This window comes from Cryphonectria parasitica, assembly GCF_011745365.1.
Source record: "Cryphonectria parasitica EP155 unplaced genomic scaffold M406scaffold_9, whole genome shotgun sequence".
In the NCBI taxonomy this organism is placed as follows: domain Eukaryota; kingdom Fungi; phylum Ascomycota; class Sordariomycetes; order Diaporthales; family Cryphonectriaceae; genus Cryphonectria; species Cryphonectria parasitica.
Genome location: NW_024468917.1, coordinates 325716 through 345727, shown reverse-complemented (window position 1 = coordinate 345727; position 20012 = coordinate 325716). Strand labels below are relative to the sequence as shown.

Here is a 20012-nt window from a genome sequence, read left to right as displayed (position 1 = left end):
CTGCTAGGGTGCTGCGCTAGGGCTAGGGCGGCTTCGTAGGGGTTTCTGCCCACTGTATCTCCTGTCTTGCCTGTGGTTTGCGACTCGTGCGGCCAGCTCGTAAACGCAACTCAATTCCAACCTCCTTCCATCCCCAGCCTCAACTTCACCATCTATTCTCAGCCCACCACGGACCTAATCCATCAATCCAGATTGAGAATCATGATCGCATGACTTTAGGCACTCGTCTCATGCCCTGATTGCCGACCCTGCCGCGAGGCGGTAGGCACATTTTCTCTCAGGCGACTCGCTACATCCCTCGGCTCTATCCTCGATCGCGTCCGCGAAAGTTCCACCCCCCCCCCCCCGACCCCCCAGCCAAGATGCCTGACATCAACCCAGCCGACCTGTCGCGACCAGCGGTCACCCTCTCGACTCCCACCTTCGCATCCAAGACTATAACCGTATCCACGCCCTCTGCAAACGCCAAACCTTCCAAGACAAGTCAGATAATACCTGCACGGATCGATCTTGAGCCCATATATTCCGCCCTCAAGGCAAATATCGGCACCGAACAATGGGCAACGTATAAGGAAGCATTGACCCAGTTCTTCATCGGTTAGTCTACCCTCAGATTTTCCTATCTCTTGTCTCCCTTCGGACCATGCTGACAAATACATACAGGGCGACTGAACCAAAGCGAATTCTCGGATAGGATCGATTCTATAATTACGTCCCCCAATGGCGAGGTCGAACATCTACACAATCAGCTCCTCTCTGGGCTCTATGCCAATGTCACCCGCGAGATGCCCGACCCGGGTCTGGCCCCTTGGGTCAGTGCCAACGACAAGCCAGCCCTGGGTGCAGGGAACAAGGCGACGTCTGGCGATGCGGCGGAGAGGCGGCTGAAGGCAGAGGTCATGCAACTGCCCAGTCGTGATCGAAGACGAATCAAAGACTTGCAACAGAACGAAGTACGGTTACCCATCTCCAGTCTGGACGGTTACCCTTCCGTTCATCGTTACCGATATGCTGACGTTAGCACACCCAGGTCGATCCCTACGTCTCCATGGCCGACCTCTTCACTGAGCATCACCAACGAGCGAAACGCCCTCGACTGGCTGAGGAAAGCGCGCCAAGTAGTGGCCTGAATATGAGTATGTCGGCGCATTGCTTGCTCTGTCCTGGGGATTGGATTCCATTTGCTGACGGGTGCACCAGACCGAGAGCAAGACATCAGGAAGCGACACCTGAATCCACTCTCGCTCGAATCAGGCGAATTCCCCGAGGTTGGCTACGTCGACTCGCGTATGCTACCCTACTGCTACGAAGCTGGTCTGGAATCTGCCGCCCCAGACTCTGCCCATTTGGTATCAGCTGCAACCGAATCCTTCATCAAGGAGGTCTTAACCTCGATATTCAGCAGGACTCGGAGCAACGGGCCTGGCGAATCGGGCAGTGCGGGCTTCGGCACTGGCTCCGGGTGGATACAAACATTCAAATATAAGAAGCAACTTTCCAAGGAAGAAGACGCAGCACAAAGAGGCGAGATACTGAGGGATAAGTGCGGCTTGCTACCCATCGAGTCGAAACATGCCAGCGAGAGAGGGCCTCTGAACATGGGTGATCTGTCGCTGGCGCTTGAAGTCGCGGACTGCGGCATGGCCCAATTCCCGGTGCTCATCAGAGGTCTGCAAAACAACTACCGTGACGGAGAGCTGGAGCATCTCGACGACTACACGTACATAGAGGGGTACGAGAAGGAGGCCATGAGTCGCGGGGGCGGCGGCGGCGGCGATCTGCCGATAGCTGGTGCTGACAAGGGCAAGCAGCCACAATTGTCAAACGGCGTGTCGCACGATGACGAGATGGACATCGACACAGACTACTACTGGGCCGGTGCAGACGACGGTGCTTTGGATGCTCTAGATGCCGTACTGGATTCCACCTTGGCAGTCGCATAGAGCATTCGGCACTGGTCCATACCAGACGATATTAGAGCGAGTTTCTTGAGGGCATTTAACAACAGAGAAAGAAGGGGGCGAAAAAAGATTTATGGTTCGCGGCATTGGCGTTCTTGGGGGTGATTACAACATTCAGCGTTCCAGACCTGGATCAAGTTGGGCATGTCAACTGAGCAAGTCGCAGAGACAACGGCTCAGCGGCTTCTCCTCTTCGATATGTGGTGTATTTCTAGGATCTCTCGGCGTTCGAGGATATACGGCTTACGAGCCTGGGATGGTTTGAAAAACGTGTTTTCAGGGACGATACCCAAAGGTGGAAGGAAAGCCTGGAGAAGGAAGGGCATTTGAATTACTAAATGTGTGTCAAGATGACTGGCAGTGATGCCAGGAAGGGCAGGGAGCTTTGACAGTAAGGTCTGTCTGTATCGGGGAAAAGGTGGTGGCTACAGGGACTTTGAGGTCTCCCTCAGCCCACTGGTGGTATAAGCTGCACTAGACATGGCCCATCTTCCCCTCTGCAAGTAAAACTCACTGTTCCAGCACCTGTCCGGGTTCCAGAGCTAAGGCTGAGAAGGCAGCACCTTTTAAAACAAACTCTGCGATTGTTGTCGCAAAGGAGCTGCGAGAGCATATTAAAAAGTTTTAGAAGTAATCAAGATTAAATATTCACGTCGACTTCTTTTTGTCCGACCTCTTCTCTTTTTTAGAAGATAGTAAATAATATCAAGAGCATGCAGCTTTGGTTTGGCATCAATCCCTATAGTGCTACCATGACTTCAGTGGATATTTACAGCCCACCCCTGCCAGACGCGTAGGGGGGCTCGACGTCGCGTAAACGAGCCCCCAACCGCGTTTTCCCCCACTGCACGTCGACTTCCACATCGAGCCGCCATTATTCGTACCATTTTCACAAGCAACAGAACGAACCAATTGACCAGGGCGAAAGAGACAGAAAAAGAAAATAATGGTGCCGCTATGATATTTGGTCGTGTTTGCGCCATACATACAGATTTTTGAAGCCCTGCATTTTTATTTCCACAACAATAATAACCATGGCTTCACCTCAACCTGCGACTTCCTCTCCGACCCGAAGCGCAGCATCTCCCGACCGCTTCGACTTGTCACCGCAGTCGAGACTACGAAAATTGCTAGCGACTGTCGACAGCGACTCGGATGAGGATGTGCCCAAGTTGCCGGCAAGAAAGGCACGATTGCCTCGACTTGCCTCCCCTTCGCTTGTCCAGGGCGACGACATGTCCAACGACGACGATGAGGAGGAGGAGGCCATTGTACGTCCTAGAGGCCGGCTCGCGGCTCGGATGCAGGGCGGGGCCTTGGAAGACGTAAAAGACGCGACGCGACGCGTGGGGAAGTCGGTAGGAGGCGAGGACGTGAACACGCAAGACCACCACGCGAGTAGCAAGACGGCGGGGATCGAGGACGATGCGGAGAACGGTGACGAAGACGAGGACATGCCCGTTCGATCGAGGCAGTTGAAGCTGAGGAACCGACAGAGCAGTACTCCCGAGCCCAGTGACCCAACACCCCGGGCAGAGACATCACCGGGTCTCTTTGTTACTCCCTCCAAGCCTCCTCCGTCTGGTCAGGAGAACCCTGTTGGGGATTCCGCGAGCGACTCAGACCTGCCACCTCTCAAGAGCGACCGCTTCAAAGCCCTCGTGGAGAGGAAGCGCAAGGAGCGTCTGGCCCGCGAGGCCGAGGAGGTCCGCAAGAAGGAGGCCCGCGCCGCAGCAGCACTGGAACAGCTGGGCGACGACAACGATGACGACGTTTCCGATATCACCGACGACGAAGGGGGTCGCAAGCTCACCCAGGGCCAACAGTCTCGACCCTCGCGTAAGGCTAGCAAGAAGGCCATCGAGGAGATGAACCGCGAGACGCAGCGCATGCAGCGTGCGATGCAACTCGCCCATGAGGCCAAGACCAAGAAGAAAATCGCCAAGTCCTCGCTGTTTGAGAGGTTCAACTTCAATCCCAGCGGAAACGTGCCTGCAAAGGAGAGCTCGAGTCGGCCACAGACACCTACATCTACAAAGAGCACAGATGCTGAGATGCTGGATGCTGGGACTCCTCCCAGCTCACCTCCTGCGAGAGCAGAGGATGTGTTGGGTAAGGACCTCGAGTCAGCACAGACACAACAGACTACAGTGTTCAGTGAGAGGTTAGAAAGGGGTGACGATGATGATGATGCAGATTTGGTCGACATCATGGACATAACAGCCTTTGCACGCAAACCCCTTGACACATTCAGAGCCCAAGGCAGCTCTCCAAGTCGTCAAGCCCAGACCCCTCTCAAAGCTGCTGCACCCAAGCGACAATTCAGGGTCAAGATTTCTTCCATCCAAGCAAATCAAGTTGCTCTGGGCTCTGACAATGAAGATGAGCTCATGATCATCAACAAGAAAAGCAAACTCGACGCCGTATTTGACCGTATCCCTACGGGCAAAGCAAGGGAATCTAAATCTCTTCGCCTCCTCCGACAGCTTGCTCACCTCGACTCTCCTGAGCGTAAGACGCACAAGAAGACGGACAAAGCCGCAATGACGCCCGGCGAGCTTCAGGCTCACCTCCAGCAACGCGCCAGAGAGCAGGCGAAACTGGAGCGTGAGAGGCGGCTGGAGATGCTCAAGGCAAAGGGCATCCACATTCAGACGGAAGAGGAGCGTGAGCGTGACCGCGAGCAGATCGAGGATATGGTGGCACGTGCGAGACGAGAGGCCGAAGAGATCATGCATCGTGAGAGAGAGGAGGCTAAGAAGGAGAAGCGAGCTAAGGGTGATGATCCGCTGGCTTGGGACGATAGTGCAAGCGACGATGACGATTACGAAGCAGAGGCTTCAGAGGCAGGCGATAAGGACGAGAACGACATCGACATCGAGCTATCTGGTTCTGAAGAAGAGGAAGACAATACCGAGGGCATGGTTGTTGACGGTGATGACGATGATGAAGAACAGGTCGAGGAAGAGGAAGCTGCGGGCCCCGAGGCTGAAGACACTGCAGAGAATTCTTCTGCTGTGCACAATCTGATCGATGATGCTGCAGACGAGGATGCTGAAAGTGAGGGCTCGGCCTCCGAGTCTGAAAAGTCATGGGTCGACCCTGACGAGGAGGAAGAGAAACACCGCTGGGGTGCCGAAGATGAGGATGGAATGGACGAGGCACCAGCCTTTGCGCAAGCTCGTCGTCCCAAGGTGTCTCTCGCCGTCAAGTCTGACGATGATCATCTCGAGATCGAGGCGACCCCAAAGCCATTGAAGTCGCATGCCATCAACTTCACTCCCAAACCGATTGCCACTCAAGCCGTCACCTTTACACCTCGCCCCAACACGCATACGTCACCTGAAGTTCCAACCTCGGTTCTGCGATCTGCTGCGAAGACCTTTATCCCCGGACTGCCAGTCGACAATGGAGAGCCCGCCGGACTGCGCCTCACCCAGATATTTGCAGGAACGATGGACGACAGTCAAACGGGTCCTATGGTCTCTCCGTCACAGCCCATGCCTACGTTCGACAATTTCCCTGACTCGCAGTTCTCGCAGAACGATAGTGCGACTTCGGACGCCATGATACTGGATAGCCAGGACGTCCCGGCCACGCAGAGAGAGACACAGGGCAGTGAGAAGGAGTCTCAGATCCAGCTTGACTTCACGCAGTCTCAGACTCATGGCCTCGACAGTCTCTTAAGGGACGATCTTGGTAGTCAGCCTTCTCAGCTGATCATTCCCACGCAAGATGGTGGCTTCCAGGACTGGACCCCTCTCAAGGAGAGATTTGTTGAGCAGCCTGTGTCCACCATCAGCACGGTGGCCCACGACACAAGCCCGATCAAAGACATGTCACATGAATCCCCGTTGTTGCAAAAGCGAGGACGTCTCAGGAGGAAGGCCGTCATTGCTTCGGACTCGGAAGATGATGAAGACGATTACGATGCTGCCTCTAAGCCTACAGCCTTCAACGTCATGAAGGACGCCGCAGCACGAGAAAAGAAACAGAAGAAGCGAGACGAGTTCGACAGAAAGAAGAGCAGGGCTAAGGAGATGGTCCAGGAGCAGGCCGAAGAATCCGAGGACGAGTATGCTGGTCTTGGTGGCGTCGATGGCGAGGACAGTGACGACGATGACCTTGCCTCCGTCCATGAGATGATCGATGACCAGACGCAGGGCAACCAGCTCGAGGAGCTCAAGATCGCCGCCCTTCATGCGTACGTCACACATATCTACTTCTCATATGTCCATCTGCTGACAATTCCCGATCCAGCGAACGCGAACGAGCCGAAGATGCCAAGCAGACCGACAAACTTTTCCACGATATCACCAGGGGAATGCTGCGACGCAAGCGCGGTGCAGACTACGATCTCTCAGACTCTGACGACGGAGGCGAGGCCCGCCGCCGCATGAAGCGGCGCCAATTCGCCAAGATGCAGAAGGCTCTGTTCACGGATGAGCGCATCTCCAAGGTTGCAGAGAACCCGCGGAACCAGGCATTCATGCGCACAATCGAGGATATTGGGAGTGACGAGGAGATGGACTTCCTCTTTGAGATCCAGCCGGGGGCAGGCAACAACGAGACCCAGCTATCCAACTCCACGACGGGTGCCATGTCCCAGGAGCAGCAGACAGTGGTGCCGGACAGTCAACCTACCGAAGCTACTGCCGCCGGTGCTCAGCGGCGACCAGCTGCCGAACGCAGGACCAAAGCCAGCCGCAGGCCAGCGAGTCTCGGTGAGATCCGCGAGACGCTCTCCAACCTCCTCGACGAGCCAAGCAGCAACACAGTCATCACCGCTACGGACTTTGGTTCCGATAGTGAAGGCCACGCCGAAGATTCCAATGATGAGGGCTCAACGTCTAACAAGGAGAATTCCAATCCCAGCAGCCGCCGCCGCCGACACACAGGCGCAGGAGTGGTCGACCGGATCAGCCTCAAGCGGCAGGGCTCGTCTACTGTCTCAACCGGCAGCACCGGTGTGGGCAGGATGGCCTTTGCGGCACCTGCGTCCACAGCAGCGAATGGGGGCTTCAGGGTCCCTACACTGCTGCGGAAGGCAACGGCGAACTCGCTCATGAGCACCGCGTCGACAGCTAGCTCAGGACCCAGTGCCGGTGCGGCCGGTAATGGCAGTGGGTTTGGCGAAGGGGGCAAGATCAAGAAGAACGCGGGCAAGAGGAGCGGGATTAGCTACATCGCGCGGGAGACGGACCGCCGCGCCAAGTTGGTCGAGGTGGAGAGGCGGAGGGAGGAGAAGAAGTTCAAAGCTGTTAAGGGCCGGGGCAAGGTTGTTGGTGGATTGTTTGGGGCGGGCAAGTTCGAATAAAAGGCTTGTTCATGTCTTGGCCTATGTGCGTCTCTTACTATGCAAGGCCATCAAAAAGATGAAATTGCCAAGACTGCTTTGGGAAGCGTGTGTCGAATGGAGTTTGGGTCTAGGGGCGTGACGGATAGGGAATTCTGGCGTTTTTACCGAATGTTACTTTCGTCCGTTTCCGTAGCAGCAACTTCTTATACTGCCATCTTTTGCGCACGAAGGAGTAATGGAAAGTGCCAAAAACCACTCGAGGAAACCCACGTTGGTTGTGGGGAAGACATCTAACCGTGGGATTGACTGTCTTGTGGGGTGAACAAAGCACAGGGCGGAAATCCTCTTTCTATGTGTGAACCTGTGTTGTCCTTTGGGAAAGCCGATTTGCCATCTCAATGTCCTTTCACATTCATTCAATACTCCACCTCAAGCATGTTCAAGCTGCTTGATATAAATATCTCTCATCCGTCTCACGCAGTAATCCTCTCAAGCTACAATTTGAATATCCAATTCCATCAACCCTCTTCGGCTCTGTGACTTTTTCTGCTATGCCCAAATGCGCTTTCGCCAAAAGTTCAAATTATTGTAGCAAACCCTCACCAAAGAAAGACTACCAATTCCTTCTCTAAAGCACAAATCACACCTGCAGGAGCTTTCTTCTCCGTGCTTGAGAAATTTACAGAGACCCTTGACGCTGAAACCTTCAGACAAAGCTCCATTGCACAGGCTCCAAGGGGGGCAGACGGGTGAAGCAGGCTCTTTACAGTCCCACTCTAGGAGCACAAAGGCACTGTTCAAACACCAGCCTGTGGCTGTTATTCCATGATTACTGAGTAGTGAATGGTTGTAACAATGAGCTTCCTGGTCTTAATTTAGCCTTCCTCCAGATGAGTAGCGTGCGTGTTCAGCTTTGGGTTGGCGAAGGCAGTGAAATATTCTGTCTACAGCCATGTTACCCAAAGTGTACTGCATATTATAAACAAGTGTACCGCTCGTGGCTCTGCGGTGTTCTACACAACTTGACATCACAATCCACCAATCATTACAGAACGATCTCTTCTAGAGTTGCGAGAAAGCCAGCTTCTTTCCCTTACGAAAACCCTCATTGGTCTACTGAGTTGTTGGACTCCTTTCCACTGAAGCCTTCTTCCTCCTCTTCTTGGCCCTGCAACAGTGGAAATAGTCAACACTCAGCACCCAATCAATCACCACTGCATGGGCCAAGAATCTCCCATCTCCTCTCACACTCTCGCCTTTACCAGCATTGCCTGGTAATTGCGATACGTCTTCCCCCATCCGCCCAAGATGTGCGGCACACACTGGATCGAGTACGACTGCTCCCACTCCCAGGTGACGGTCCGCCCCGGCTCCCAGTGCGCCATCGGACTCACCCAGGGCAAAGACAAGCCTTCTACCAGGCTGTGCTGCTGGGATGAGAACCCGCAGGGCATCGAGAAGGTCCAGGGACTGTGTTCTGCATGCAATTTCCGCAAGGAAAAGTACGGCAGCGCGAACTCTGGTGTGCAGTACAGCACGGGCGGATTGTCCAAGAAGTAGCTCGCTCTGTTGATTGTGCAGACAAATTTTGTTGTTGCAGGTGAGTTGGTGGCTAATGGCGAGGGGGAGACAGAGAGAGAGAGAGAGAGAGAGAGAGAGACGCACTTTGTCTTCCATTTCCTCTCACATTCTTTTTCACATTCTCTCCCTTTGGAGCGGGATCTTACTGACTGCACAAAAGATATGTTCATCCGGACACTTGCTCTCTGGTACAAGATGTCACGTAACTCGGCTAAGTCATTCTTCCATGTGGCGTTTTGATTTACAGTACTATTTTGCTAATACTCGAGGCTGCAACTCGTTAATCTTGCCTTTCTGAGGAGCAGTCTAGTCTACCAAGTTGTAGGTAGTTGCTCCTAGCGACTTAGCCAGTGACATTGGATTGCAATTGTAAGTAGTAATGAATATTCTGAGGGAAAACTGATTACAGCGTCTTATCTGGACAGGATTGAGGATAAGGTAAGTTGTTTCAAGGAACTGGTTGGTGCTCGGGTCCAAATCAAGCATAACATTCAGTGGATGAAAAGTGGTCAGGGGCAACACTCGCTTGTAACTGTAAGTGTTCACATTGCTACCTAGATGACCAAGTAGTCCTCCATAATCTGATGTCTCTGCTGACAATCATCGGAGACAAGCACATCTATTCTGTGAGACAGTACTCGTATGGGGCTCTCTGCAGAGACAGGCCGTCAAGTCAATTGACTTATCTGAGCACGGACGAGCAAAATATGTTGGTAAGTAGAGTAATCAGTAAGAAGAGGTAGGTCTTGAGCTTTGCTATATTTGGTATACATGATATTAGACTTGACCAACTTATTGGAACGATCGTCAATATTGAAGATGTATTAACATATGGGCGCATCTGGACCAAAATACACAGATTGTGAGGTCGAAACTAAGTTGTTATGTACCGCAACAATGCAATTGTACCGTAATTAGACAGATAAAGAAGTGTGTGACAAAGCAACACAAGACCATTGAGCACGTACAAGCATTGAATTTTGGAACCAAGCCCTGTGTTCACTAGTATCTGCTGCTTGACAAACATGCTCTCCAAAGGGACGTACGATGCTCTTCAAAAATGAATGTCAACACTTCGACGCCCGGGCAGTCTATACCGTAGCTCCTATGCAGAACACTGGAACGCAGTTAGCCTTAGGCTAATGAACAATTGTTGAAGTTCAATATTGCCAATGTGGCGAAAGGTTAATATCCATCCCTTAGAGTAGTTGTAATACTCATTACGTTTGAATTGACAGCAAGGAGACTCTGTTAAAGGGCCATCCAAACACGGTCAGTTCAAAAATGTCTAGACCAACACGAGAAAGTACACTTTTAAAAAGACAGTTCCATTAATCCAGACCTGTCATTTGTATCCCAAGCCCAATATGGTTCTTCCAGCCGAGGCGTGCGATAACTGTGAAATAATCACCACGTGGGTACCTTTTGAAGATAAAGGTGCCGGTGGGCTTCCCCGCTCTACTTCCGGGCCCGGAGTCGGCTCAACTAATTATTATCAGAGTGCATCATCTTACGCATGTTTCTTCTCAAGTCTCGATTTTTTGACTCTCTCTTTTTCACTTTCTATTTATTCAGAATATTCTTTCAATCCCACTTCTTCTTCTTCATTTTCACACACACACACACTCACAATCACTCACTCACTTACCAACTCACAAATTCCCTTCGTGAGGACCGCCCCACACCCCTCATATTCCCTCAAAAATGGTCCTCCGCGAGGTCAGAGAAGGCCAGTCAGGCCTACCCGTGCCCAACTCAACCCTCTCCTACTGGCACAAAGACCCCTCCCCAAAGCTCCTCAACCACCGCACGACAGCCGACCTCCCCGCCACAGCCGACACCATCATCATCGGCACCGGCATGACGGGCTCCTTCGCCGCGCGCTTCCTCAAAGAAGCCCAGCCCAGCTCGCGCCTCGTCATGCTCGAGGCCCGCGAGGCCTGCTGGGGCGCCACGGGCCGCAACGGCGGCCACTGCCAGCCGTTCCTGTACGGCACGTCGCCCGAGGTGGCCAGGTTCGAGCTGGAGACGTACTTCTTCCTGCGGGATCTCGTCGAGCGCGAGGGCGTCCAGTGTGGGTGGCGCAGCCTGCCGGGCGTGCACGCCATGCTCAGCGAGGACGTGTACGAGGCGGCCAAGGAGGCGGTTCCCAGGCTGCGGGAAAAAGTGCCCGAGTTTGCCGACAAGATTGTCGCCGTTGGGCCGGACGGGGTGGTGCGGAGTGGCCGTGGCAGCAGCAGCAGCAGCAAGGAAGGAGAAGGAGAAGGAGGAGAAGATGACTGGGCGGCAGGCTTGACCCTGGACACCCTGCGCCTGAACCAGCCCGACGTCAAGGGCGCCATCGTGCAGCGGTACGCGGCCAGCATGTGGCCGTACAAGCTGGTGTGCTGGGTCCTCGAGACGCTGCTGGCCACACACGCGCCGGCCGCCTTCAACCTGCAGACTAACACGGCGGTGACGGGCGTGTCCAGGGCAGCCGACGGCAGGCAGTGGACGGTGCAGACGGCGCGCGGGCCCATCACGGCGCCCAAGGTGCTCCTGGCCACCAACGGCTATACGTCACGCCTGCTCCCGGCCTTCTCAGACCTGATCGTGCCGGTGCGCGGCCAGGTGGGCGCGCTGCTGCCGCCCACGGAGCCGAGGGTGGGGCTGGACTACTCGTACGTGTTCTTCGGCCGGCTCAAGGACGAGGACGACAGCGCGGCGACGCGGGACGAGTACCTCGTGCAGAGGCCACTTCCCGGCGGGGAGCTGATCCTGGGCGGCGGCAGACACCTGGCCAAGGGCATGGCGGTGGGCGAGTGGCATGATGATGTGGTGGAGGAGAGGGTGGCGGCGTGGCTGCGCACGGAGCTGGAGCCTGTGCTGGACCTTGACGGCAAGGAGGAGAACAAGAAGAGGGGGCTGGAGGCGGCCATGGAGTGGACTGGGATCATGGCGTATTCGCGCGACCAGAGCCCCTGGGTCGGTCCTGTGCCGGAGAGCCTGGGCGGCGGGGAGGGCTTGTATATTGCGTCTGGGTTCACGGGACATGGCATGCCGCGGTGTGCGCTGGCGGGTCGGGGCGTGGCGAGGATGATGGAGGGGGATCTGGAGGGGCATGGTGTGCCGCAGGTGTTTTTGGTGGGTGCTGAGAGGGCGGAGAAGGCGAGGGAGGACTGGGGCCCTGTTGGGACGGTGGATGAGATGGAGGCCCTCATGGCTGATCTCAAGGAGCAGTCGTAGAATAAAAGGATGTATAGAGAAAGACAAGATGATGATGATCACCATGTTGGTGAAGATGTTTACTCATGATTTGGGTCTATACTGCGGCATGAATATTGTGTTTATAGGACTGAAATCATGTTGCCTGATCTGTAGAACTGATCGTCCTGAAGAAGAAGAAGAAGAAGAACCAGGCCTGCCTCAAGCAACAACCTCTAAGCCTCTCAACAACAACAACAACAACAACAACAACAAGAGGCTATTTCATCCATAACAGCCTCCTCATCCAAGTAATACCCTCCTATCTCAGACGACGAGCCATGAAGAAGCTCAATGCGCAGCATCAGGCCCAGTACCGTTCCTCTCACCAACTAAATCAAACTATTATTAGCCAACACATTCCATTCAAAGATCAATCAAGCTTACAATCAGACGCAGAGGGAAAGAAACAGCAAAGAGGGAGAAGGACAAAAGAAAAGAAACTCACCATCCAAGGCCACCAGAAACCGGCTCACACAATTATAACAAGACACAACAGCCACAATCTCCACGGTCCCCCGCTCGCCCCAGGCCCTCCTGACCGCCGCAAACGTCTCCTCCCCAACCTCCACATTCCGCGTCATCTCATCCGCCAAAACAACCGCCGCCCACTGACCCTCATCCAACCCTCCCTCTCCTTCTCCCTCTCCAGCACCAACAGGCCGATCCCCCAGCCCAAGAGGGCCCTCCCGCCGCACCGCAGCCATCACCGCCTCGCCCGCGCCCGCCGCCACCGCCAGCGGCGCATGATGGCCCCACTCGTACCACGCCCGGTTGACCACCGCCACGCGCGAGATGGCCAGCTCGCGGACCAGGTCCGGCACCGAGGTGGTGCGCGTCCGCACGGCGCCTAAAAAGGCGTTCCACCCGTCTGCCACGGGCGGCGAGTGCAGCAGGGTGAGGTCGAGGGCCTGCAAGGGGCGCGGGTGGCGCCGGGCCCGGATGCGGTCGACGATGGCTTGGTCTTGGGGGTCTGTGGTGGGTGGAGGGTCGGCGACGTAGGGGAGGCGCATTTTGAGAGGTGGGTGGGTGTGGTAGGGCGATGATGAGAGGGAAAGAGGAGGTGTGGTGGTGGTGATGGGAGGTCTTTGTTGTGGTTGTGGACGTGTTGTTGGTCTTCTTGGTGGTGTGGAGAGGCGTTGCAAGAATGGTAGACGAGGAGGCATGAAAAGATTGAATGAACAAGTCACGATGAGAAATGAAAAGTGAGCTTCAGAGAAGGACAAGAGAGAAGAGGGTCAGTCATATATAATTTAGTGAAATCATTACCCCGCGGGTGTTCCGCGTAAATGCTCTCCCGCTATGTGCCGTGCTTCGGTCCGAGCCGGCACGTTGAGAAACAGTAACCATTTCTCAATTGTTAATCTTTTTTCATCTTGTACAATATACACTATTACTTTCCGTAATGATTGTTATTTAAGATACTGTCTCTGTATAGAGGCCAATTGGTGCACAGAGCTCGAAATAATCTTGGAGTTCTAGAAATAGAATTGACAGTGAGTTGGACTGGAAAGTCCTGATTGCATTCAAGAACATCTATTTTATTACAACAAGGTAGATAAATTTGTATGGAAATAGATACTCTTCATTCTCATCATCCTCGTGTAGATAAGACAAATGGTGTATTGCTTGCAAAAAACCTCATACTACTTGTGACACCCAATGTCTTCTTCCTTTCAAACCAGTCCTGACGAAAGACGACAAACGGTGGGGAAAAAGTGAAATGCAGTCAAGTGACATTATATAAAACAAATCAACTTGGGTGAACCAATATTGACACCTTTTTCCAATGCTATACAATGTTATGACTCTGAGGGAGAAAGGGGTAAAGCGTTCAAAGGGGGTATCAAACTCCCCAATACTAAAATGCCCTCTGGAAATTAAAACCAAAATATGTCGTGATGTAGATGCGTGCCTGCGTGCTTGTTGCTCCTCCTCGTCCGCAATGCCCAGCAACCACTCAACTACCTGATGCCATCAATTATGCACCCTCTTCGTCTCTGTTTCTCTCTCTCTCTCTCTCTCTCCTCTCTTTCAACATCAACCAAGACCACCATAGAAAAGAAATGTCAAAATATAAATAGTTAAAATCCAAACAGATAAACGGCCGTGAGATATTCGTGCGCTGAGTGGTTGATGATCATCTCCTGGGGAAAAGATAGGTGTGTCTGCAGCTCCGGCCCCAAAGTCGTATATGTAGAACGTGAAAATCATGACAATCGTAGAATCCTTTCCCATTCTTTTTCCCCCTTCGTTATTCTCCTCCTTACAACCTTTTTTTTTGGGCGGGGGGGGGGGGGGGGTTTATTTCTTCTTTCTTCCAATTCCCCTCTTGTGACATGGAACTTTGCCATCACGGTGACGATCCCGGAGTCGGAGACCCGACCAGTGTAGGAGAGGGCGACATGGCCCTCTCGATGCTGGCGTGGCGCTTGTGGAGCAGCGGCGAGAGCTGCAGCTCGCGGATGACCCCAGCCCAGCCTTGTTGTTTCCGGCTCCTCTCGCTGTTCTCGGTATTCCTCAAGGGCGTGGTGCTGAGCCGCCGCAGCATAGGCTTCTGCCTGATAGCCTCCCCCAGGCCCTTGGGCAGCTGCGGTCGGGCCGAGTACTCCTGGTTGAAGAGGCGGTCGCCCACCTTCTCGGGGTCCTTTGCCGACGACTTTCGTTCGTGCTTGGCGCCGTTGCCGGTGCTGGTGCTGTTGCTGTTGCTGTTGTGGTGGTCGGCAGCACCGCTCGAGACGATGCCCATGTATACCACCAGGAACCGCATGCGGAGCATGTCCAGGCGGCGGACCTTGTCCTCGAGGCCCTTCCTCTTGGACGCCCAGAGGAGCCTCGCGCTCGCCCGCAGCCGCAGGTCCCGCAGGTCGCTGTACCCGTCGCTGGCAAGATTGCCGTTCTCGGTCATGAGTAGGCTGTTCAGCTCCTCGCGCAGGTCATCGCCGCCCCTCTGGATCTCGCCCAGCAGCCTGCCCAGGCGCAGCTTGTCGTCGAGCCGCTGCAGGCGCGACACATCGCGGTCGTAGCTTTCGTTCTCGTGGACGGAGCTGTCGGCTGCGTCGACAAAGGTCAGGATCTCGGCAGGGGCGGCGATATAGGCCTTGGCGTACGAGGACAGGATCTGCAGGGTGACGACGGCGGAGAGGAAGAGCGCCGTCAGGGCGAGGATGAAGGTCCACTGGCTCGAGGTGCTGGCGGTGTCGGCCATTGTTGCATGTGGTTTTATGGTCGAGGTGAGGGTGATGGACAGCTCATGGCCCTGCAGCCGAGGCAAAATCAAATTCGAACGCAGGATGTTGTGGTCGTGACCATGCGCGGGAGGGGAAGGGTTGGGTTGAATTGAAAATGTAGGAATGGTAAGGAAGGATGAGGTGAAGAGGAGGACGGAGGACAACGACGCTGCCAACGACGACGAGGATCAGGTGTTGAGAGGGGAAGAAGGCAATCGAAGAATTAATTAGGAGAGGATGTTGGCGCTAAGACGAGACAAGAACCAGCGGCAAACCGATACGACAGCAGTGATGACGACAAGGGCAGTACAATCTGGCACATGCCAGGCGGGATACTAGAAGCTAGGCTAGGCCAGGTTTATAGAGAGGGAAACTGGCGCCAGGGAACTTTTGAATATCAAGGAGATGGCATTGAAAACCACAGAGTGAGGGCTTGGAAAAATAAGAAGAAGGCCAAAATGATGATGCTGATGTCGCCTCGCTGTCCTTTCTTGGGGGGAAAAGAAAGAGGGGCGGCGGAGAGAGAAAAAAAGATGTTGTCCAGATCGGGATGCCAATCTGGCGTGCATGTAGTGAATGTATGTGGCCCGTGTGTGGGTGGACGAATTTCGCCTCCGAGAAGGTCGGAGAGGGGTGGGGAGAGAGGAGGAGGGAGAATTTACTGGAATGACTTACTGATTGACCGTACGTACGAGGAGGCAAAGCAAGGGGGCATTGAGTGATGATCCTTCCGATCCCTCCACTGTCGCGTGTCAAATGAAACAACCCCAACCCACCTAAGAAATACTGTCCTATAGTACTGATAGTTAGTGTTCCCCAGTATTTCCCCCTTTCAACGTGCATATCCTCTGCTGCAGCAAGGCCTTTGCAGGAACTCTTTTGCTGGGGCGCCAGAAGGCCGTCGTGGCACGCTGTCAGCCCACTGATGGGCCAATTGTCAGTGGCTGACAGCAGGGGGGTCAGCCTCTACAGGGGGGTAGTCTTTACAGGGGTGGGGGGCAGGTGAAGACGCAAGCTAACGGCCATGTCCTGTGTTGGGCCTAGACTTTGGGCTACGGTCTGTGTGAATCCGTTGTATCCCAGCCCACAATCAAGCTCCCGAATGGATGTAGGCCGCCCACTTGGTCCATGAAGATGGGTAGCGTTCTCGAGTCTTCATGACGGCTTCTCGCAGAGCCACGGCCACCACCCTGTCGTCCAGGGCATCCTTCTCAACACCAAACAGGCTCGTATAAAAGACCCGGGCAATATGCACCCCAACCTCATCTTCTACCTTCCACAAGGATCCAATGACGTGGGAGAAGCCTGCAATCTGTAGAGCCCCCGACGTATGAAGGCCTTCATCCCCAAGCCGGAAACTACCCATGGACGCTGTCGTGCAGGCAGACAAAAACGCGATCCACACCTTCTGCAGGTTGTCCTGGGCCAGAAAATGCGACACGGTGAGTTTATCGACCTCCTTGCTAGTCTTGTCCTCGGCGCATGGCTTCTCCAAGACAAGGTGGCTCTGAGACGGATCTCTCCTGTCCGCTTCACCGTGGCAGGCGAAGTGGACAATGTCGCTCTTGGCGATAGCTTCTAGTGCACATGCCACATTTGGCTGTGGCAGATCTGTGCACTTCAGTTTCTCCTTGGCCAGAGCCTTTGCCAGATCCATGACGACCTCCTTCTCCTCCTTCACTCCCGGTAAGGGTGCATGACCACCGGGCGTAGTTTCCATTGTAATGACGGTCATGTGGAGTCTCGTCTGGTGGCTCGCGCTCCTCAGAGCTTGAGACTGGGCAGATCGCTGTCGGGCATGCAAGAGAGCCTTGATCGATGGCGCATAGGACGAGACCGACAGACACAGTGCGTCCTGGCCAGACTCCGAAGCGGCAGCGGCATGGAACGGGAAGCCAGCTGCCAACCCGGATCCGATCCACCAAATTCGGGGCAGGGGGTCCAGAGGCAGCTTGTCATCCGCAGTCTTCACGGCACCACACTTTCTCAGCTCATTAAAAATGGGCTGTACACAGCTGTCCCATAGCCAGCTCAGGAAGTCTGACGATGCATCTTGTCTCGAGGGCTGTTTGGGAACTTTTCTAGAGAGTACTTCGTATGCTCTCTTGACGGGGAAATCCACAGTCGAGAAGCCTGCAATGAGCTTTACGCCAAAGTCGACTGCCTTCTCGAGCTGCAGCTTTGAGAGCGGCACAACCCGTATGCCTTCGTCGACAAGAATGATGGCGTCACTTCTCATGTAGCTGATATTCACCAGGACAACAGCGCCGTCCTTGGAGCACGACTTCATGTGGTCAAGGGGCGGTTCGAGCAGGAAGTCCTGGTGGCCTGGGAGGCTCCTGATTTTGTCGAGGCAATTCTTGAGGTCGACCTCAGCAGCCCTCCTCTCCCGCAATTTGATCTCTCCGAGACGACGACCTTGAAGGTCGGGAGAGATGCGCAGCTTTGCCTTGATGTCTTCCAACTCCTTGGCAAGGTCCTTGTCCGTTGCTTTCAACGCCGTTGCTTCGTCGCTCTTTTCCATGGCAAACCCGAGGAGCATGGCTCTCCCTGCCTCGAGCTGTTGAAGCGCCTCCTCAGCCTTGCCTACCTGCAGCATCAGGGAGCAGATCTCAGAGGCCAAGCCCGAGGTTTCTGAAATGACCTGCTGCTGGTCCTGTAAGGACAGATACCTTCCGCAGGCCAGCGACAGCAGCCGCATGGCTTCCCGGCCGACGGGCACGGCCTCTTCCCACCTGTCCAGGCCCCCGAGGATCCTAATTGCCTTTCGAGCTGCCCGAATTCGTAGCAATGGCAGGCCGTTCGGCGACTCGACCGCTTCTTTGTAATTGCGGAGGGGCTCGGCAAAGGCAGGAGGAACAGCTATCCGACCAATCTCTGGATCCTTGCCCAGTATCTGTGCAGCAAGCAGATTGCCGTGGCACAAAAGGTATAACGCTCGATCCTGCGCGTCTGGCGGTGCCAATCTGAGACATTGTTCTGAGTGGTCGAATGCTTTCACCAGATCTTGGTCGTCCTGACAGCCTCCTGCGTCCCATTTATTGAGGTACGCCTGCGACAGAATATGCCGGAGATGGGCGCCGTGCGGGTGATCCGGGCCAGCTAGCAGCGCTGCCTTCTCGCCATGGTCAATGGCCAAGAGTATCTCCGGTTTCCTGTTCGGCTGCCAGCTTCGGATGGCCAGGGCGTTGCAGAGTAAGGAGTGGGTGACAACGCTCTCTGTATGACCTTTCGGGTACTTGGCGAGTGCTCGCTCGAGGGCTTCCACGGCTTCGTCAAGGAGCTCGCCGCGCAAGTGACAGCCGTAAGCGTGGAGCAGGATATTTCCAAGATTCTGTAGACTGACAGCCCACTCAGTGGCGTTTGTATTCTCCAGACTGGCCAAGGTCCGGTACCGCGAGACAGCGATATCCAGGGCTTCCATCTCCCCGGTCCATTCGAACCTGAGGCCGAGCGCATCTGCCAGGTTGCTCAGGCTAATCAGACGGGACTTGCTGCCTTCCAAGGAGAGTGTGACTGCCTCTTCGAACAACCTGGCAGCTTCATCTAGGCTAGAGTCCTTGGCTGAGATGCGAAATTCCGCGACATGGGCCAAGCCAAGATTGTTCAGCCATCTTACTTTGTCGGGGCTGCGCTCCGTTACAAGATCTACCGCGGTCTTTCCATTGGCTAGCGAATCTTCCAGGTCCGTCGGTTCCCTTCTTGGTTGATAACGGTAGTACTGGGCCAGAGCAAGCGCTCCGTAGACGAAGGATATATCTGATATCCCGCAGTCTTCACGTTGAGCCAGTTCCTTTGCCCTCAGGCCCATTTCAACCGCGTTGTCCAAGTGCGCATCCCCATCCTCGGCCCCAAAATCAAGCAAGAATGGCAGAGACTCGGAGAGATTGGAAAGGGCGTATATCTGAGTGTCGGTCTCGACGCCTTGGAGGGTTTGAACAGCTCGGGCTCGGTCGATGCCAGTTCGGAGATCTTGTTCGTCTCCAACATTCCGGAATCGCTGCAACAGAAGATTCCCGTGGAGCTGGAGTAGCTCTGGGTGTCCGCCCACCACGCGTTGGTATGCTTCCAACTCTGTGATGGCTTTGTCGAGCTCGATGGAGTTTTGCGTAGCCTCGAAGACGGCGAGATGAGCACGTCCGTAGATCAAGAGATGGTCTGAGAACAGCCCATGTGTCTCGCTGATGGCCGAGCCGACTCGGTCTACCAAGGTGACTGCACGTTCTATATCTGATACGTGTCCGGTGCGCTTTTGATACCGTTCAAGAAGAAGGTCTGCCGCGAGTAGTAACCTCTGCATCAGCAACGGGTCCTGGGGTGCCGTCAGATTCACCGCTCGGATCCGCAGATCAATTTCGAGATCGTTCACGGCGTGCCCAATCGCGTCGTTCCGCACCAATCTCCTTCTCGCTGCGTTGTCAGCTAGCTTGTCATAATCGTGAGCTTGCGGGTTGACAGCGTAGGGGAGCGGGAGTATGAGTTGGTGTTGGTCCACCTCTTCGAGTATGTCTGTCAACTGATTTAACCAAAGAACGTCATCGATACTATTAGCCATAGCTATCTTCCAGGTGTGCAAGGCTGTCAAGGATTGAGTTGCGCCTTTAAGCAATATTACCACCCAGATGTGAAAGGAGGGGTGAAATTGTATGGCTGACAACGAAGCTGAAAACATAATGTAGGGGTCTATTACTGCCTAAA

General features: G+C 54.5%; 7 protein-coding genes across 7 annotated transcripts; 4 read left to right on the top strand and 3 right to left on the bottom strand.

The window, feature by feature from the left end:
- Positions 1–362: 362 nt before the first annotated feature.
- Positions 363–1943, top strand: M406DRAFT_268664 (uncharacterized protein; the record flags this gene model as incomplete). The annotated part of the gene is made up of 4 exons (XM_040917957.1): positions 363–597; positions 664–953; positions 1031–1136; positions 1207–1943. 4 exons carry the CDS (start codon positions 363–365, stop codon positions 1941–1943), a joined length of 1368 nt encoding a protein of 455 aa, XP_040771505.1.
- Positions 1944–6788: 4845 nt separating this feature from the next.
- Positions 6789–7514, top strand: M406DRAFT_358215 (uncharacterized protein). The gene has a single exon (XM_040923833.1). It carries the CDS (start codon positions 6940–6942, stop codon positions 7276–7278), a length of 339 nt encoding a protein of 112 aa, XP_040771504.1. The 5' UTR covers positions 6789–6939; the 3' UTR covers positions 7279–7514.
- Positions 7515–8568: 1054 nt separating this feature from the next.
- On the top strand, positions 8569–9669 carry M406DRAFT_73012 (uncharacterized protein; the record flags this gene model as incomplete). The annotated part of the gene is made up of 5 exons (XM_040925602.1): positions 8569–8816; positions 9111–9162; positions 9251–9279; positions 9451–9554; positions 9623–9669. The coding sequence occupies 5 exons, from the start codon at positions 8569–8571 to the stop codon at positions 9667–9669; spliced, it is 480 nt and encodes a 159-aa protein (XP_040771503.1).
- An 876-nt stretch (positions 9670–10545) lies between these two features.
- Positions 10546–11994, top strand: M406DRAFT_229659 (FAD dependent oxidoreductase; the record flags this gene model as incomplete). Its single annotated transcript, XM_040915815.1, has 2 exons — positions 10546–11062; positions 11132–11994. Coding segments are annotated over 2 exons (1380 nt in total), but the record flags the coding sequence as incomplete, so codon positions are not given.
- Positions 11995–12375: 381 nt separating this feature from the next.
- M406DRAFT_267626 (uncharacterized protein) lies at positions 12376–13097 on the bottom strand (the record flags this gene model as incomplete). Its single annotated transcript, XM_040917885.1, has 3 exons — positions 12376–12416; positions 12533–12716; positions 12783–13097. 3 exons carry the CDS (start codon positions 13095–13097, stop codon positions 12376–12378), a joined length of 540 nt encoding a protein of 179 aa, XP_040771501.1.
- A 1340-nt stretch (positions 13098–14437) lies between these two features.
- On the bottom strand, positions 14438–15439 carry M406DRAFT_295878 (uncharacterized protein; the record flags this gene model as incomplete). Its single annotated transcript, XM_040919215.1, has 1 exon — positions 14438–15439. The coding sequence occupies exon 1, from the start codon at positions 15290–15292 to the stop codon at positions 14438–14440; it is 855 nt and encodes a 284-aa protein (XP_040771500.1). The 5' UTR covers positions 15293–15439.
- A 965-nt stretch (positions 15440–16404) lies between these two features.
- M406DRAFT_225980 (uncharacterized protein) lies at positions 16405–19746 on the bottom strand (the record flags this gene model as incomplete). The annotated part of the gene is made up of 1 exon (XM_040915735.1): positions 16405–19746. A coding segment is annotated over one exon (3342 nt), but the record flags the coding sequence as incomplete, so codon positions are not given.
- Positions 19747–20012: the final 266 nt, after the last annotated feature.

Bases quoted from the DNA above. Each gene is read 5' to 3' on its own strand.
- M406DRAFT_358215 (XM_040923833.1), top strand. From the start codon at position 6,940: ATGGCCTTTGCGGCACCTGCGTCCACAGCAGCGAATGGGGGCTTCAGG.